The 17,290-nt window shown below is 44.2% G+C and overlaps 1 protein-coding gene across 1 annotated transcript in view; it reads right to left on the minus strand.

Moving 5' to 3' along the window:
- Positions 1–17,290, minus strand: part of LOC121351593 (limbic system associated membrane protein) — a 298,749-nt gene that overhangs the window by 100,334 nt on the left and 181,125 nt on the right. The window contains exon 3 of the mRNA XM_041463872.1: positions 6,189–6,314. Within this exon, the coding sequence (XP_041319806.1) occupies positions 6,189–6,314 (126 nt within the window). The remainder of the gene's footprint in view (positions 1–6,188; positions 6,315–17,290) is intronic.

Consider the following 17,290-nt stretch of genomic DNA (forward strand, 5'->3'; position numbering starts at 1 on the left):
TAAGAAATGTGGAGAAAGTGTTAGTAGGAAGCAAGTAGAGGTTGAAACAACTTTGGATGCCTTCTGGAGAGGACCTGAAAAAGTTGAAAGTTTGGCTTGTTTCCCAGGCTCTTTATGAGCCAGCATCCTCTTCCATTTTTTTTCCCCCTACATATTGGATAAGATGAAGACTAAATCAAGAGAAAAAGACATTTCAGAAAGTGTGCTAAAACAAACTGGGAGTGTATAAGAGGTAAAGTGAAAGGTCTCTGTGGAAGATGTTTTACCAGGAAGTATTTTGAACATGAAAGAAAAAAAAAAAAAAAAAAAAAGGGAAAGAAGACCTGTTTAAAAAATCATCAGTTGCCTCAGTTGTTTTGTTAAACAAATGCCTTGTAAACCTCAAGTTTCCTGAGACAGTTTCATGGGGAGAAGGTTGTGAAATAAGAAGAACTGGCATAGTAATGCCACAAAACCCCCACCAAATCCAAACAAAAAACCCACCCCATGCCTCCCAAGACAAGGCTGCTTTTCTCTACAACTGTTTTACTAAGGTTTTAGGAGAGCAGCAGAAAGATGGGCTAAATCCAAATTAGATAACCAGAAAATCTGCTTCCCACTGCTACCTACTGACCACAGGGCTGACTTGTGGTGACTCTGGCTGAGGGTTTTCTGCTTGTTACTTTCTTTGGGCATAAACTGGGTTTCTCTTTGCAACACAAAGTGAAGCAACAAGGCTTTGGAATTAGGCAGCAATGAGAAGCAAGCCAACACAGAGCATAATGAGAAAGTTGTCCTTTGTAACCCATACAGCCTTCTTAACTCATGCCTTCAGAAGCTCTCTGTCTCTGCTTGCTTCAATGCTCAGCTCTACAAGGAGACTGGCATGCACTGAAGGAAAATACACAAGTGAGCGGGGGTGTGAGATAATCTGTCTCTTTCACTTTAGGTCTTATCCTGATCTCTGAGCCCCAAAGCATGAAGTTTAACATCCTTTTCAATATTTTTATTGTGAATAACAAGAATATCCAGATTTGTTCACATTATCCTCAGGAATACACAAGCTGGTTGAGTCTTGCCAAGTTCTCATCTTTAAATAACTTTCCATGGCAATGAGTTCTACAGCTGTTTATGAACATATTATATGTATACCATCTCAATTACACAGGGCATGCAGGCACATTTCTGTATTCTCTATCCCTTCTAAACTTCCCAGGCTACGGTAAATTCTCTAAGACTCAATGTGAATTTCTAGCACCCTCTAGGGAGAATCAGACTGGCATATTTGACAAGCCTTCTCATCTCCTTTCATTTTATGCTGTGACATGAAACTTGGGTGTTGCAATCAATACTTATCTGCTTTGCACTAGACTGGTTCTTCTTATGCTGTGATTACCACTGTAACAACTAAGCTCTTTTTCTGAGCCAAAGTGGGTTTCTTTAGACTGTCAGGTGGAATTTGGAAGAATCCAGAGTGTTTTATTCTCCATCAAGTGGCCGTGCTGGGCTGAGGCCAAGGAAGTTGGATCCAGAATGGGATACCTAGTAGCTTAATACATGTTTCCTACTCTGTAGCTTCTCAAGGAGAAGGGAATTGCTTGTTCCTCAGCTGGTAACTCAAGCCCTCAACTTTAGTCAATACAGATTTGTCTCCCTGTCTCCAGCTCTCAGGCTGCCATCAGCACGGGTGCTAAAGGCACTTGCCAAAGCACCCACGAGCAAGGCCCTTGGGAAGGTTTCAGTCACTGATGCTTTGTGGCAAAGAAGCAGAAACACGAATGGTACTGCTCTTGTGACCTCAACTACAAGCTTCTCAACACAGGAGATGGCTTTTTCTTCTGAATTTGCCTGCCCATGCACAGCAAAACGATTGGCAGTGAAATCTCTGGTAATTCAGAGACCTTGTAACAAACAACTGTTCATGTTCATATTGCTGCAAACCTAATTCACAAGAGGCCACTCTTTAGGGCTTCCCTTGAGAGTTTATTGGTAAGGATATGAATGTACATTAATTTTTCTTCTTCCCAGAAAGCTCTTTTTCAGTCAACCAGGCACCTAGCTTGGGTCTGAATAAGACATAGAGATGAGAAATGATAAATTATACTCTGGACTGTGATCTCAGCAGCTTACAGGTAGGGAGAAGACACATTAGCCTGAATAAAGATAAGTCAGTAGAGACACTGAGTAAAACTAAGATGGGCTTGAAAGCAGGCATAGGCTACCATCTCTGACCTATTTTACTGGAGTATTTTCTTGACTGTGTTGGTTGTTATCCTGGTGCAAGGTACAGGGAAAAGAGAGCTCCTTCTAACACAACTACCCACAGATGGGTAGGCTGCCTGTGGTACCCCTCACAGACCATATCAGTGTGATAAGTGATGAAAGGTCCTGTGCAGGTGCAGCTCTGGGATATTTGAGGTTATTGCATTCAGTGACAAAAAACAATCTATACCTTTGTGGGGCATGGATTAGGCAGGTTATGAGATAATATTAAGGAGAATAAAACAATAGGGTATTGCCCACTCTTGGTAGAAAGAATCTGGGTTTTGTCTGTTTCAAGAGATGAGACTATGGAGTGTTCCCTAGTGAAGTATTCCTAACCCTGACAACTGCTAATTCATGCAGACTGCATAGGACATCATCAATACTCACCCCCACTCTAACTCATCACAATTTCCTGACAAATCCAGTTCAGATCTTCAGTTTTATGGCCTTTGCTATGTCTTACCATCACAAACCAGGGTGGCAAAAGTCATCAGGTATGGCAGGCTTAACAAGCCTGCAGCTGTGTCCTGAATCACAGGAAACGGATCAGACTATGTGCAGGGAGGGATGTGCTGGCTTGCTGCTGGAAGGTGCAGGTCAGTGATCCCAGAAAAGAGCTCTGCTGGCTGGAGGAGAAGAGCTAATGAAGCTGTTTGTGCTATCAGACAATGCCTGTTAAATTATCCACAACTACTCAGACCAGATTTCCAATGTCCTACAGAACAATGGCCTCTCAGGTGAAAAAGAAAAGGGTCTCGGTGACTCTCTCCACTTGCTCTGTCAAAATACAATCTGCCAATCATCTGAAGAGGAATGTAAGAGGAGAGCAAGGACTTGCATTATTCCAAGAAATGTCATTTCTGCTTTCATCAAATTAAAGCTGATCTGTATTGTCATTTGCCATTGAATTATTAAAGTATTATTCCCCTTACCTGCCTTCCTCTCAGGCGTCAGTGCTACAGTCGTAAACCTCAGTCACACTTCAGCTTTCTCACAGGGTTAGGAGAGGTTTTTTTCCTGTGGGCTGCTTGAGGGCATCAGGAGTTATAGTACTTTCTCACTTGAAGTGAGAAAAATGTCTGGTTCAACTGCTCACTGAAGAACCAGAACAGGAAGCAACATAGCAATTTATAAATCAATTTTTTAAACTTCCCAAATAGACAGATAAGTAAGCTATGATTGCAGCATTTAAATGAACTATCACATGCATCCCTACCTTCTCTGCCTAAGTACCAACACTGCCTTCTCTTTGCATTTGTATCTTCCACTTCCCAGCCAACAAGAATTCAATCATTTCTGTGGTCCTAACTCAGGTAATTAGCCAACAAACTACACTGATGAAGTAAATGAATGAAAGAAACAGGAGACAAAGTTGCTAATGAACTCTTTGAGGAGAGTGCACAAAGTAATTTGGCCCTCTCGCCCCTGATACGGGTTTAATTCCACTACCTGGCCATTCAAAACCTCCCACACAAGCTCAATAACACTCTTCCTTCCAGTTCTGCAGTAACAAGTCTAACCATGAAAAAAATTGAAGGAGAGAAATATATTTTAGAAACCTTTACAATGATCTAAAATAGCTCTTTGATGCATAGCAGATGTCTTCAAAACTCACATAAATGGAGCCAAAATGCCTTGCAGTTCTGGAAAAGGGAGATTCCAAGATAAGACATGTTTCCAACTGCAGCAGCTCTGGAAGGTATTTGGAATTTATATTAATTGTCAACCTCAAGGAAAACATTTAAAAGAAGCCCTTCTGTCTCCCATTTTGAGGCAAGTGTCTTACTGGGCTTTATGCTGCTCAAAGACCTGATGTCTGCCTGAAAGCAGTTCCTCTGTATCTGTAAAAGACAGCAGATGGGTTCAGATGGGGAAAAAGAAAGAACCACAATCAGTAACACATGGAGGTGACAGACTGAGGACTGCCTGCCCTTCATCATAACCTCTAGTTTGTTACACAGGAGGTGCTTGGCAGGCTTCACTGTAGGGAGGAGGACTGAGGAGGGATTGGAAAGGAGTCAGTGAGATGGTGCTGAGGGATGCTAACAAGGCAACAACTCTGAAACACACAGCACGGGAGAAAAAATATGAAGGAACATACTGGAAAACTGAAAAACAGAGCCAAGAAATCTGTCCCCATGGTCACAGTAGGGATGGGATTCTTCAGTTCTGTTACTAACCAGAGGGGATAGCCAGAGTGAGGACTTTTTCTGTGGAGACTTTTGTAAAAAAGGAAAAAAAAAAAAACTCCCACAAAGCAGCAACAGCCAAAATGATGAGTCAAGACAAGAATCTTCTCACTGCTCTGAAGAAAGCATCTCATGTGTACCAGGTCTTAGATTTCATGAAGATTTAACACCCTTAACTCAGTTTTAGGCTGTGCTCACAGAGTAGCTAGGGAGTATCTTTTAGTTGGGTACAAGAAAGAGAACTGAAAGACTGATGCAGCAGTAATATGGAAGATTTGATATGAAGTAAACCTTAAGAACAGAAATACAGGAGCTAGAAGATTCTATATACATAATTAAAGATGAAAAAAATAAGTTCTCTTCTCCTATGAATGTAAATGGCACAGTCATACTTAATTCTGAAAATAAAAAACCAGAAGAGAAAAGTCAGGTATAATACCTCAGAGGTATTATATGACGATAATACCTCAGAGGACTAGTGTTCCCCTAATCAGCCCTGCTCTCACCTCTTCGTGGCAGGCTTTCCCCATCTTTTTTTCTTGGCATTGCAAGAAATGAGCCAGAAATACAGACTGCATATCTAGCTTTCATATACATGAAAGCTCAGGAGAACTTTGGTTTGGCTGAAGAGACAAGACAGGAAATCTAAGTAACCCCAATCTCAACCACAGGCTCCAATCCAGGTGGTTCTGGATGTAGCCCTTAGAATAAGCTTTGTTCTAATGTGTCATTCTACCTTTCTTTCTCCAACTTTCTTTCTGCAACACTTTCTGGTTCACTTTTCTGCCCTTCTCTGGCTGCTGAACTGCAGCAGAAAGCTGGACTATCTGTAGCACATGCAGAATGTTTGTTCTCTGCCTTCCTCAAGTCCTCTTTAACCCCTTACATATACGGGAGTATCACACAAGATCATTCATATGGGGCTAATCAATGTTTTCCCCATGCATTTTACATTAAAGAATATCTGTTAGGAAAAGAAATCAGCTAAAGAGTTTTTCTCTCCTCCAAGAATGTGATATGGAAGGATAGAAACCTACCTCTTGTTCTCATCCTGCAGTTAAATCTTTAGGGGTTGAAGATTTCCTTGCAACCCAAGCTGCTAACCCCACAGAGTCTGGCTACTAAAAAGACATTCTCCTCCCAACTTTGCCACATCCTTGAGCATGGAGGGCACAGTCAGATAGCAGAACAAAGATGGCAAGTTCTCTTTTAGTCTGTTACTATCCTGCTCTTCACTCACCTTGAAGATCAATTGCCTTCTTTACTCATCAGAAGACACAAGGCTTCTGGCTGTCTGCCAAAGTGGAGAGCAGTATGAAATAAACTGGGCCACTGTTTGCCTCTCCCTTTTAAGGCAAATCAGTAGGAAGCAAATCCCATGGTTTTCAGAAAGAACCTCTTTTATGCAGTGTCTCAACAGAAATCCTTTTCCCTCAGTCTAGCACCAGCAGCATTTCATCTCCACTGTGCTGTGCATTACCAGCAGTAGAGACTGGGACAACTAGATGAAGACCTAAGCTAAATAGAATTACTGGCCCAATTCTGCAGAGCATCTATTCAAGTAATTTCATTTGTTCACTTGGAAAACCTGGTTATTGTGTCTGGGAATTCACACTGCAAAACAAGCTTGAAGTACATTTAAGATTCTTGCCACTTTTCTATAGCTGCCTATATTGCTACTGAAATTTTCTTTGACGCTGGAAGAGAAGGGAACAACTGTACAGTTCTCAAATCTAATCCAGTTGGATTTCTTACCTGTAGGAGTGAGGTGCCTCCAGGTGATGACAGGCTCAGGACGCCCATTTGCCATGCAAACCAGGGTCACATTGCTGCCCTCATTTACGGTGATGTCCGAGGAGATATTGGAGATCTTTGGTGGAACTGTGAAGACAAAAGAAAGTTTGACCTTGTTACAAGCAGAATTATGGAGGGCAGCTTGCCTGGCTTAATCATCTACCTACCTATTAATCAGAGCCAGTCACAAACTCACCTCACAGACTGCACCCCTCTCACTACTAGCTGGGTTTCTGAAATTACATCAGAGTGGTATGTACTGGTGTGTAGACTGTATTTCAAGGGTCTACAGCTAAAAATGGCCTGTGCTGCAACTGCAATGCTTTGTGTTTGGACATGTTTGAGGGTCTTCATAAAATGACGTCTCAGAACTTGCCTGCCTACCTTAAGACTGTGTGGAAGGGATCAGCAGGCTTTAAGTATCATCCCAGCTAATTTTTACACTCCAGGGAGTCCCAGATGGCGTTCTACATCCTCCTGCAGGATGCCACACTTCAAGGCACTGACTCAAAGGGTGTATTAGTTATTGGTTTATTGGTATACCTCTCAGCCAAGAGTGATCCCCCATAGGTTACTTGCAGTATGCAGCTTCTGGATGACTGCACCACACATGGCAGAGTACCAAAGGCACAGTAGAATATTTAAGATTCACAAGATCAGCCATGACTTGGACATTCAAGATCCTTAAAAACTTTCCAAGCTGAGTTTGTGTCATGGCACCAGAGCGGCCATGAACTGGGACCTGAACAGGCACTTCCAGGTATGGAGTGTGCCAGCTATTGCAGTCTTTCCTCTCTTACACCCATGTCTTGCTTCCATGCTTCACACCCCATGTCAGGTGGTGAGGGATTTTTACTAAAAAGGAATCCTCTAGGTTTTTGGTTTTTTGTTGTTTTTTTTTTTTTTAAATATATTTTCAGCTTCCAAATTTGTGTGTAGCAATGAATGAAACAACAACATTTTCTGCTCTGCTTACCACAGAGTAAACAGACAGCAGCTTCCCCTTTCCCCCTGTCTGGCAGGAGTGGCTGATGGTCCTTTTGAGGCAACACTGCCTATAAGCTAGGTGGGGAAAAGGAAATGAAGCCTGAAGAGAGCAACTCCCTACTTCCAGCTGTGTTGCTGGATTCACAGGAATGTTGTTTACGACCCACAGCTCATTAGCCCCCCTCTGTAGGCCCCAAACTCACGGACAACGTTTGAGTATCTATGGCTATGGGACCCCCTTGAGGAAGAGAACCTGTTGAGCAAAGTGAGGCAGACATCTATTTTCCAACAGGCTCACTCACCCAGGCAAGGAGGGATTTAAGCCAGGTGCACTGGGGAAGGATTGCCATGATCTGTGGAGAAGTGACAACGCAGAGGGCAGTGAGGGAGCAGCCAGGGGGCAACACAATGGGAAATGCTTTTGCACGCCTTGTGAAAGCAGGACAGCTGGGGGCCCACCTCAAATGCCTGTGCACCAGTGCAAGTAGCATGGTGGAAAAACAGCAGGAATCAGATGTTCACACAGATTCACAGTGGGATGTGTGTGAAAAACCATTGGGAGGACAGAGCTGGGTGAGACAGTTCTTAGGACTGGCCTGTAACTCAGATACGGACTTTCTAAGAAAGATAGGTGGGAAAGGAGAGGAAAAGAAATGGAAATCACTGGCTGGCATGTACCCAGCTCTGAATGGTGAACTAGCTCAGATGTAAAGATCAGAGGATATCACAGTGCCACCCCTGTTCCTTGGTGTTTGTTACCAACTACTTCATTAAGAAGAGGCAATACTTCTTTAGACAGGTCGAATAAGCCTCACAATAACAGCCCCTCTTTAGGGACCAACCACTTTGATATTTTCTGGAAGGGAGGAAAGTGCTAGGCTCAAGCAGTTACACGTGGGGGTCCTACAGGTTCAGCATGAGTTAGCAGTATGCCCATGCAGTAAAGACCAAGTGTCCTGGGTTGCATTAGCAAGAGTATAATCCCCCAAGTGGAAGGAAGTGTCTAAAACCCTTTACATGGTGCTTATTAGACAGCATCTCAGGCATTAGATCAGTTTTGGGCTCCCAGGACAAGAAGGCCATAGACACACTGGAGCAAGTCCACTGCAAGGCTCCCAAGATGGGAGAACCTAAGAGAGATGTGCCTGTTCAGTCTGAAAAAGAGAAGGCTGAGGGAGATCTTATTGCTCTCTACAAAAAGTGAGTGGGAATGCACAGAAAAGACAGAGGCAGGCTTTTCTCAGAGGTGCACAGTGAACACTGAAGAGCAGCTAACATGAGCTACAATGTAGGGAAAATTCTGACTCAAAATAAGGGAAAAGCTTTTACTTTCAAAAAGGGCTTCTCAGAGAGGGGATGGAAACTTATCCCTGGAAAACTCACTTCCTTTCTTTTCCAGTGGATGAGAGGAACATCCTGTCCCATGGCTCAGGACAGACCTGCTCATTGCTCCAGCCAGCAGATATGCAGGCTGGCAGAGCCCTGAAAGTTCTGGTGCCAAAATCCAAACTGCTACTCTTACTTACTGGGAACAAAGCAACTTGGAGGGCCACCTCAGACCTGACAGAAGACCAACATGCACAGGAGAGGACAGAGGGGCTTAGTCTGGGAAAAAAACATTAGAGGCTGCTATTTCTGCAAAAGTTGTGGGGTTCTGTCAGGGGACACAAGGACAGTGACTTTGGATCATCCTCAACACAACTCTCCATGGTGCATTGGCAAACCTGCATAAGGAGAGCCCAGAAGTAAAACCAGTGGCTATACCACATTTTGGGAATATTATTGAACTTCAAGGGGTTAACATTTGCATAAGGTAAAAAAGCCATGCAGCAAACCGGGAAGGACTAAACTGAAGCAGGACTAGCAGGTAAAGCTATGGGCCAGTATGAAGTCCTGATAGAATGGTGAAATGCCAGCCAAAATGGCTGAGGAGGGAGCAGCAAAAGCCACTACAGGGCAGCAGCAGAGCTCCAGCTGGGATGGGTATAAACTGCCGCTCTCCAAAGCCGTCAAAGACATTTTACCTCACAGAGGATCAACTAAACTCAGCCAGTACAAGCAGTTTTGACCATGCCTACTGAATGCCCAAGAGGAAGAGCATGTGTCCAGATGGTCATATCTGTCTTGCCACTTTTTTAGATGAGGTTGAAAAGGACATCCAAGGCTGAAATCTAGTTAGGAATATAATGGCTGGTTCCTTTCAGCTGCCACCTTGGTCAGAAGGCAAGGAAAGGCTAAGACAAGGGGGAATAGGGCAGGAAATAATTTCCCTCTAAATTTAAAATCTGGCTTGGCTTCATCTGTTTAGAATCCAAAGCCAGTGGACAATAATTTCACTCAGATAAAAAGTCAGAGACTTTTAATTTTCAGGGCGTCAAGCCAGCATGTTAAAATGCCAAAACTGTCAGCACCAGCAACAGTTAGCATTGCCTCCTTGGCACTTGTCATTATTTTGCGCACACCTTTTTAGGACAACCTTAAAATGAGAAGCTTTGACCTTATTATTTTTCCCCATGTGTGGGTTGTATTATGTTTTCACAGGTCCCAGACTGCTGAAAGAAGGATTGCTGAGAATAAAATCTCCTGGGACCAGAATCTTCTGGGTGTCACAGCCTCCATTTGCCCAGCCATCTCCTGTTGACCCTCAAGTGGAAAATTCTTTTGTGACTGGCCTCTCTGAACTGTTAGCAGAGGCAAACCCACAGGCTGCAGCCCCACAACAGGGCAAGTACTATAGTTCAACAGCACTTACAGGCATTTTCATATTTTGACTAACAGCTTTTTACTTCAGGGGAAACCAGGTTGCTGCTGGACCCCTGTGGCTCCAAGGACCATGGGAAAGCACTGCCAGGGTCTTAATAACTGCTAAAAAAGATAAGATTGCCATGTTTTTTCTGCTCTTTCAGTGTAAATCATATGGAGTATCCATTACAATGTGCTTAGGATGTCCCTGGTTGGGGTGGGGAGCAGAGCCAGACATGAAAAGAAGCACACTGCCGTACCCCACTCCTCCATCCCCAGAGAGGGAGGATGCCCCACCCACACCAGGGACTGATTCTGGAGAGATGGGAATGAACACTGAGAAGAATGTCTTAAAACTCACATATTTGTTTCTTATACATCTCACATCTACAGGACAAGGCTGATGCCAGCCCAGCATCTCATCTTCCACGTCACTGACAGCAAATAACAAATCCCAAAGTAACCAGCCATTCTCCATGAGAGAAACTCACATTGGAAGAGGAGAGCTGCAAGGCAGGAGCGAGACAAGGGCAGAGATACTGTAGGGTGCCCTGGACTGGCAGGGCTGCAGGGTAGGAGGGGTACAAGGTCAGAGCTCGTGTGGGAGTTTTTAAGTCCCAAGAAAGATATAGTGACAGAGCTAGGTAGAACAGGCTTGTGCAGAAACAGCTTGCATCGAGGCTGTTCTAGTTAATTGCCGTCAATCCTTCACTTCATGACAACTGCAACTCACATTAATTTAAATAATAAGAAAGACTGAGACATGAAAAATAGATCATGCTCCCCCAGCACAATCACTGTTGCTCTCCAGATGAAAGCAGGTGATTTGTTTCCACAAAAACACCCGCAATAGCAGTTATTACAGACCAGGGGCTGCATATGAGAGGCAGCAAGGAAACCACAAACAAGAAAACACACAAACATCTGCTGCTGTTATCCTTGCCTTTTATGACCAAAGCCCTTCAGAGCTCAAAACTGCTCCTGAGATATTACCTGGGTGGGCTGGATCCATGTTCTGATTCAAGGCTATAGAAGGAGGCAAGTGCTACACCCCTAATGTCAGTAAATGAGTGAGCCCAAAGGTTAAGAGACACGAGTTCACATGCAGGAGCTCCTCAGTGCCTTTCCAGGAGTGCAATGGGGGATGGAACAAGAAAGCATCAAGGCCACCCTTGCTAAAGCACTGCTTCTAGAGATCTTTGCCTAATGTTATTTATGCTGAACCTGACCTATGCCACAGCTCCCAAACAGCTCAGATCCCTGCCTTTTGATCAGAGCACCTAGACCCAGGCACAAAGTGGGAACCACTGTTTAGCAGAACGGGTGACTTACAGGCTGGGGGCAGCAGCTCCTGGCTCCTGCACTGATGGCACTCTGCTTTCATCATGCTTCACATGACACCTCAATGTAGCAGGAGGATGGCTTTGTGAGAAAAGGGCAGGAAGCATAGGACTAGGAACTCAACTCAGGTATGACAATAAAAAACGCAAACAGAGGGAGAGTGGACACCTAGCTGGAAAACTCTGAGCCATGTAAATGCACTCACATGCAATTCAGTCAGACACCTGGATTCCTCCCTCTGGGAAAACAATGCCCTACATCTAAGACCCTTGGATGGAGCTTTCCACTGTGGGGCAGCTACTTCCCAATCTCCAATTCCAATATTGCTCAATAGTGCAGTATTTTGTCAATAAGTCACAAAATACATTTAAGAAAATACAGATCTTATTCCCAGTCTACAGACCTATAATACAGCAAAAGCTATTTAATACCTCCAAGACACAGATGCAAACAGCATTGCAACTGCCTAAAAAAGCCCATAAGATTCATTTAAGTGGTCTAACTGCTTGTCCGAAAAAGGGCACCTTGGATACAAATGGAAAAATTCTCAATCCCTTCCATATATCCTCATTAGTTGCTTCCTCCAGCCTATTTCCTTCCTCTCTATAGGCAAGTAGGACCCCCATCTGTTGGATAAAATTAAAAGTCCCACCCACTAATACACAGGAGTCACCAGCTCTCAGGGCAAAAAAAAAAAGAAAACATCAGGACTTCTCTCCAAAGTCAAAGGAACTTTGCAGCCACTAAAACCCTCCCCAGGTGCCTATCAATTAGCCTTGAGAGTTCTTATTTCCTTGTCCCCAGATCCCAATTAACAGCACTTTATATAAAACGCTAATAAGCCCCAAGGCAGAGGTAGGGGGGATGTTGACCATCATATGGTTCTTCAGTGCTTTAGAACAGCCACCTTGCTCACCACAATTAGGGGTTCTTTCCTGGGGTAATTAATTGACAGCAAATTGGCCTCATTAGTCATTGTTTAGTTAAAGTGTTTAGTGGTGAAAAGAGAACCTGAAGAAGGGGCTGAGCTGCTAAACACAACTAAATGGTTTAATTTCCCTCTTATGTGTGCAGCAGGCTAATCACAGCTCTTTACAGCCCCAACAAGAAACAGCTTGTAGATGCTAAAGTCCGCAAAGGGAGCAACCTGATGGCTGGAAAGTAAAATCCAGATACCCTTTGGGATGCGGCATGGTAATGTTTCTGAAGCATTCTATAGAGGAAACGCGACATCAGACCCAAGATGTGTTTTTTACGGTCCGATTCACGCTGCAGCCTCAGCCAGAGGGAGACAAAGCTGTCAGCAGAGCAAGAGGGCAGAGAGGGAAGTTGTTGAACTTCATTAAAGAGAGTGGACTCTTTCAGAGTTTTCTGACCTCCCACTCTGCTAGGCTTGTTTCACTCTGCCAATGCCTCACTCAGCATTAAAGCTTCTGTGAAGTAGAGGCAAACGCTGAAGGCTTGGTTTTGTTTTTTAATCCCCTGGGAACCAAAAACCTCTCAAAATACACTACAGAGTTTCCACAAGGTGTAAAAATTCCCTCTTTATGTTGTCTGAAAGGGAGTGCCTCATCACGTGGCCTTTAGGGAAGAGTCTATGACAGCCAGAGCATGGAAATCACTTTAAAAGATCTGCAGTTCCCAACCCATGGTGTGCTCCCCCACTGCTCTGCACCACTGGAGCTGATCTCCATCAAGCATCACTGCGGATGCCAAGAGAGGCCAGGCAGAAGGAGGGACAGGGGCTGCTAGCTTGGGCCTTGCATCTTGGTGAGCTCCCCCCATCATGCAGCTGAGCCGCACCCGCTGAGACGCCAGGCAGGAAATTGTTTAAAATCCAGATGGGGACTGTGCATATTGCACTGCCTGGGAGCAGAGAAGCAGACAGGATCCTGTAAATCAAAGCCATGTGCAAAGCTACCCATGAGCTGGGTAGCATGTCAGAGCACACCACACTGGAGAGTAAGAGCTTACAAGCCAAAACATTTTGTCTGAAGGAATGCTCTGCCTCATCCAATAGTGTCTGGACTGTTTTTTCCACATAACATTGCATGGGAAGCCCTTCCAGTACATTCTTTCTTTCTTAGCAGAGAGCAGCACAGTGTGTGAACGTGTTGCACTGTCCCATTCCTGAGCTGTTGGAAAAGACAGAACTGGTCTCAATTCCTTACACTCATTATCACTGATTTTACTTTTTATAAACTTGTCTCCATCAAATTTTCAGGAGAGAACTTATTTGGCTTCCACAATGAGAGAAACACAGAAAAGAACATCTTAAATCTCAATCCAGCCTTGTTTTCCAGTACACTAAAGTGACAGTGCAAGTCAGGGTTAAAAGCAGTCTCACTCCTGTTCATAGCCCAGCACATCCACTTGAAAACTGTATGCCAGCCTTGCACTCTAAAGCAGCTCCAGCTCTGAGCCTGAGCTCCAGCTTTTACCCAGTGCTTATTGTATTTCACCCACACCTGCCTTTTTAGTGTGCCCTCACCAAGCACAGGTTCACAGAACCCACATTTTTGGATCCTGATGCAGTCCAGAAGAGCAGGTTCTCAGTTATGTGCTCAGCATGTAAATGAAAGCGCAAAACACAAGCCAGGCATATGCCCAATATCCGCTTATATCACCAGATTTGCACCTCTGCATATGAAGTTCTTTGCTACAACCCTTCCCTTTCTTTTCTATTAGCATACTGAATTTATGCCACTCATCTGCAGTTCTGTCTTTAAAGCACTGCTCTGTGCACTTGCTGTTTGTGTTGCTACGGTTCTTTCTGCTTGTAAAACTGACTTCAAGAGCTTTATGGCTAACCCTCCTAGAGGAGCCTGCTGTGACAACACAGCCTTCCTCGCAGGACATGTGTAAACAACAACAGAAGTGCTTGCCATGCTAATCCCCAAGGATTAACTCTTGGAATGCCACCTAATCCCAAACATTTTAAGGACTGCAGATGTTCACAGCTTTTGGTCTTTGTTTCAAGTGTGTTTACATATTCCCTTAGACTGTTCTTTTTTAATCTGGTAAGTATTTACTTATGGGACTGAAACAATAAAAAATCTTTCTTTCTGCAGACATAATCAGCCATCCTGGAAGAGAAATCCTGTGAGAAAAGTTGTCCTTAGTGTCCAGGTCCTCCAAAGACATTTCTGAGAATTTTCTTAAGAAGAACTTTTTTACAGGAACATTAAGCATGTTGGATGTATATGACATGCAGCTGAGTCCTAATATGCAGCCTTTCTAGGGCTTGATTCAGAGCCAAGGGAGCTTCTCCTGTGATGTTCACCTCTGGACAAGTCCTTTTACAGCAAGAATGGGTGATGGCTTCAAGGAAATGCTGCAGCCAGAACAGAGATGCTTTATGAGACAGTTCAGAAAAAAACCCCCAAGATTATGGGTTTTCAACTGAGTCCCAGCAGCCCTTGGCTCCTGCCTGTTAACTCCTTCTTTGGGACATAGACTAGGTAGCACTAGCCAGGTATGACGAGAAAAAAATAACAGAGAAAAGCCTACGTCATTCCAGGGCCAGAGGTACAGGTCCAGAGAAGGTCCTGATAAGGCAGGTGGGGGAGTAATTTAATTTCAGCTAATACCCGACTCTGGCTGGAGAAACAGAGTCAAATTGTTTGTTTGTTTGTTTTCAGATCTTGTGCTGTTGCTTATATTCAGCTCATTAGGGACAGAGTACAACCCACAGAACAACCATCATGAACCACTGGTGAGCATCCACACAGAGGCCATCTCTCTCCAAAGGTTGTTCTCAGATTCCCTTGACTGCCCCTGGTTTACCCCATATCCTCTTCGACAAGCCACAGGGTGATAAATATGGCTCTCAAAGTGTCTTGTGGATACCACATACCCAAGGATCTGGCTCAGTTTCAACTGAGGCAGCTTCTCAGTGACAAGCCTCTCACTCAAATCAAATGCATGTGGTACACGTAGAATATTTTTTATTAGCAGGCTTTCATTTCTTACACGTTGAAGTGAACAAAATGGAGCAGGACAGCTTGCTGTAACCACCTTTCAAGATTTCTTTCAGGATTCTGGAGGAGCAGAAAGCTATAGCACCACTTTGGAAATGCTGGATTTGCTTTCAGTCAAAAGTATGAAGAACAAAGATAATAATCTCATACTGGGACTTTTACACAGAATCACAGAATGTCTTGGGTTGGAATGGATATTAAACCTAAAATCATCTAGTTCCAACTCCCCTGCTGTGGTCAGGGACATCTTTTACTGGATCAGATTTCTCAGAGCTTCATCTAACCTGGCCTTGAACACTTCCAGGGATGCAGCATCCACATCTCCCGGCAACCTGTTCCAGTGCCTCACCACTCTCACAGCGAACAATTTCTTTCTAACACCTAATCTAAACCTGACCTCTTTCAGTTTGAAGCCATTTCCCCAACCTGTCACTACATGCTCCTGTCGATATTCTCCTCCATCTTTCTTGTAAGATTCCTTTAGATACAGGAAGGCACTGGAAATTAGGTCACCTTGAAGCCTTCTGTCCTCCGGGCTGAGCAATCACAATTCTCTCAGCCTTTCCTTGTAGAAGAGATGATCCACCCCTCTAATCACATTGGTATCCCTCCTCTGGGCTCACTCTAACAGGTCCATGCTTTCCCTGTGCTGAGGACTCCAGAGCTGGATGCAGCAGTCCTGGTGAGGGTCTCACAGAGAAGAGCAGAGGGGCAGAATCCCTTCTCTCACCCTGCTGGCCACACTGCTTTGGGTGCCACCCAATACAATTGGCTTTCTGGGCTACAAGAATGCATTGCTGGATTGCATTGTCACTATTTATAGATGCAGAGATGTTGGCCTTTCCCACCACGCACAGTTGTGAAATGCCAGCTGTGGGACCTTCATTTGCTAGCCATTGTTGATTTTGGTGATAGCTGCAGCAGTCCCATTTCTAAAGGCCAGGATGTTCTTATCAGCCATCTGAAAAGGGAAAGCCAAAGAGTTTAAGGCAAAGAATCTCTCCTGCCAGAAATGCTCATCTACACAAGTCTGATCCAGCAGAAAAGAAGAAAAAACCAATGCAGTACTCCTGAAGTAAAGGTATCTTTGAACAAAGTAGGCAGCTGGCTAGATCAGAGATGTGATTGTGGTGATCTCCCTCCCACAAAGCAACCAAGACCCAAGGTTTCTGAGAAGGACAGTTTCTGCAGTTGGAGATTCCCTGTCAAAAGAGAGTGCTCTGTTTTGGTTCAGCCATGTGCAAGGACACCTTCACATCTTGGAATTTTCCCACTGTTTCCCTTTCTGAGCTTTGCTGTGTGGTAAAGATGTGCTGCATACATGCAGACAACCTCAAAGGGAGGGAAGGGATGAATCCCAAGAGCTTTGCTCTGTAAACATATGACATTGAATTGGTGCCATTTCAATTAAGGGAGAATTTCTCCCAGACTGCCAGGAATGAGGCTTATTCCTTGTAGTCTGCAGCTTTACTAGGACATATAAAAATACTGCCTTCTTCCCCCAGAGTGGTTCAAGGCTGCACACTTCAAAGTTAATGGTTTGCTGGTCTCATACAAACTGAGGGAATCACAGAACGGATAAGGTCGGAAGGGGTCCCAATGGGTCATCTGGTCCAACCTTCCTGCTAAAGTATCATCCTAGACTACACTGTCCATTCAGGAGGATGAGGTTACATCCAGAAGGGTTGCCAGCACCTTTGTGTTTAGTGGGACAACATCTTTACAGACAACTTTTATCTAAGGTGCTGCAAGCAAATACTTGCCACCCCAGAAATCCAGCGCTACTGGCTACAGAGCAGGAATGAGGTATCTCCTCTGATTTTCAGCAAAGAACACAAACAGAAAACTAGAAGCACTTCCAACTGCAGTAGAGAATCAAAAACTAAGTCCCATGTAAAAGACAAGCCATGTCTCTCTACTGTGACAGCACATCCACATCTCAACCTCTGTAAAAGCACAGCTATCAAGGTAAGCAACACTACTAAAAAACTGAAGGAATCACTCAGGTGGTGT

Source organism: Pyrgilauda ruficollis, unplaced genomic scaffold (assembly GCF_017590135.1).
Source record: "Pyrgilauda ruficollis isolate IOZ18807 unplaced genomic scaffold, ASM1759013v1 scaffold17, whole genome shotgun sequence".
Taxonomy (NCBI): domain Eukaryota; kingdom Metazoa; phylum Chordata; class Aves; order Passeriformes; family Passeridae; genus Pyrgilauda; species Pyrgilauda ruficollis.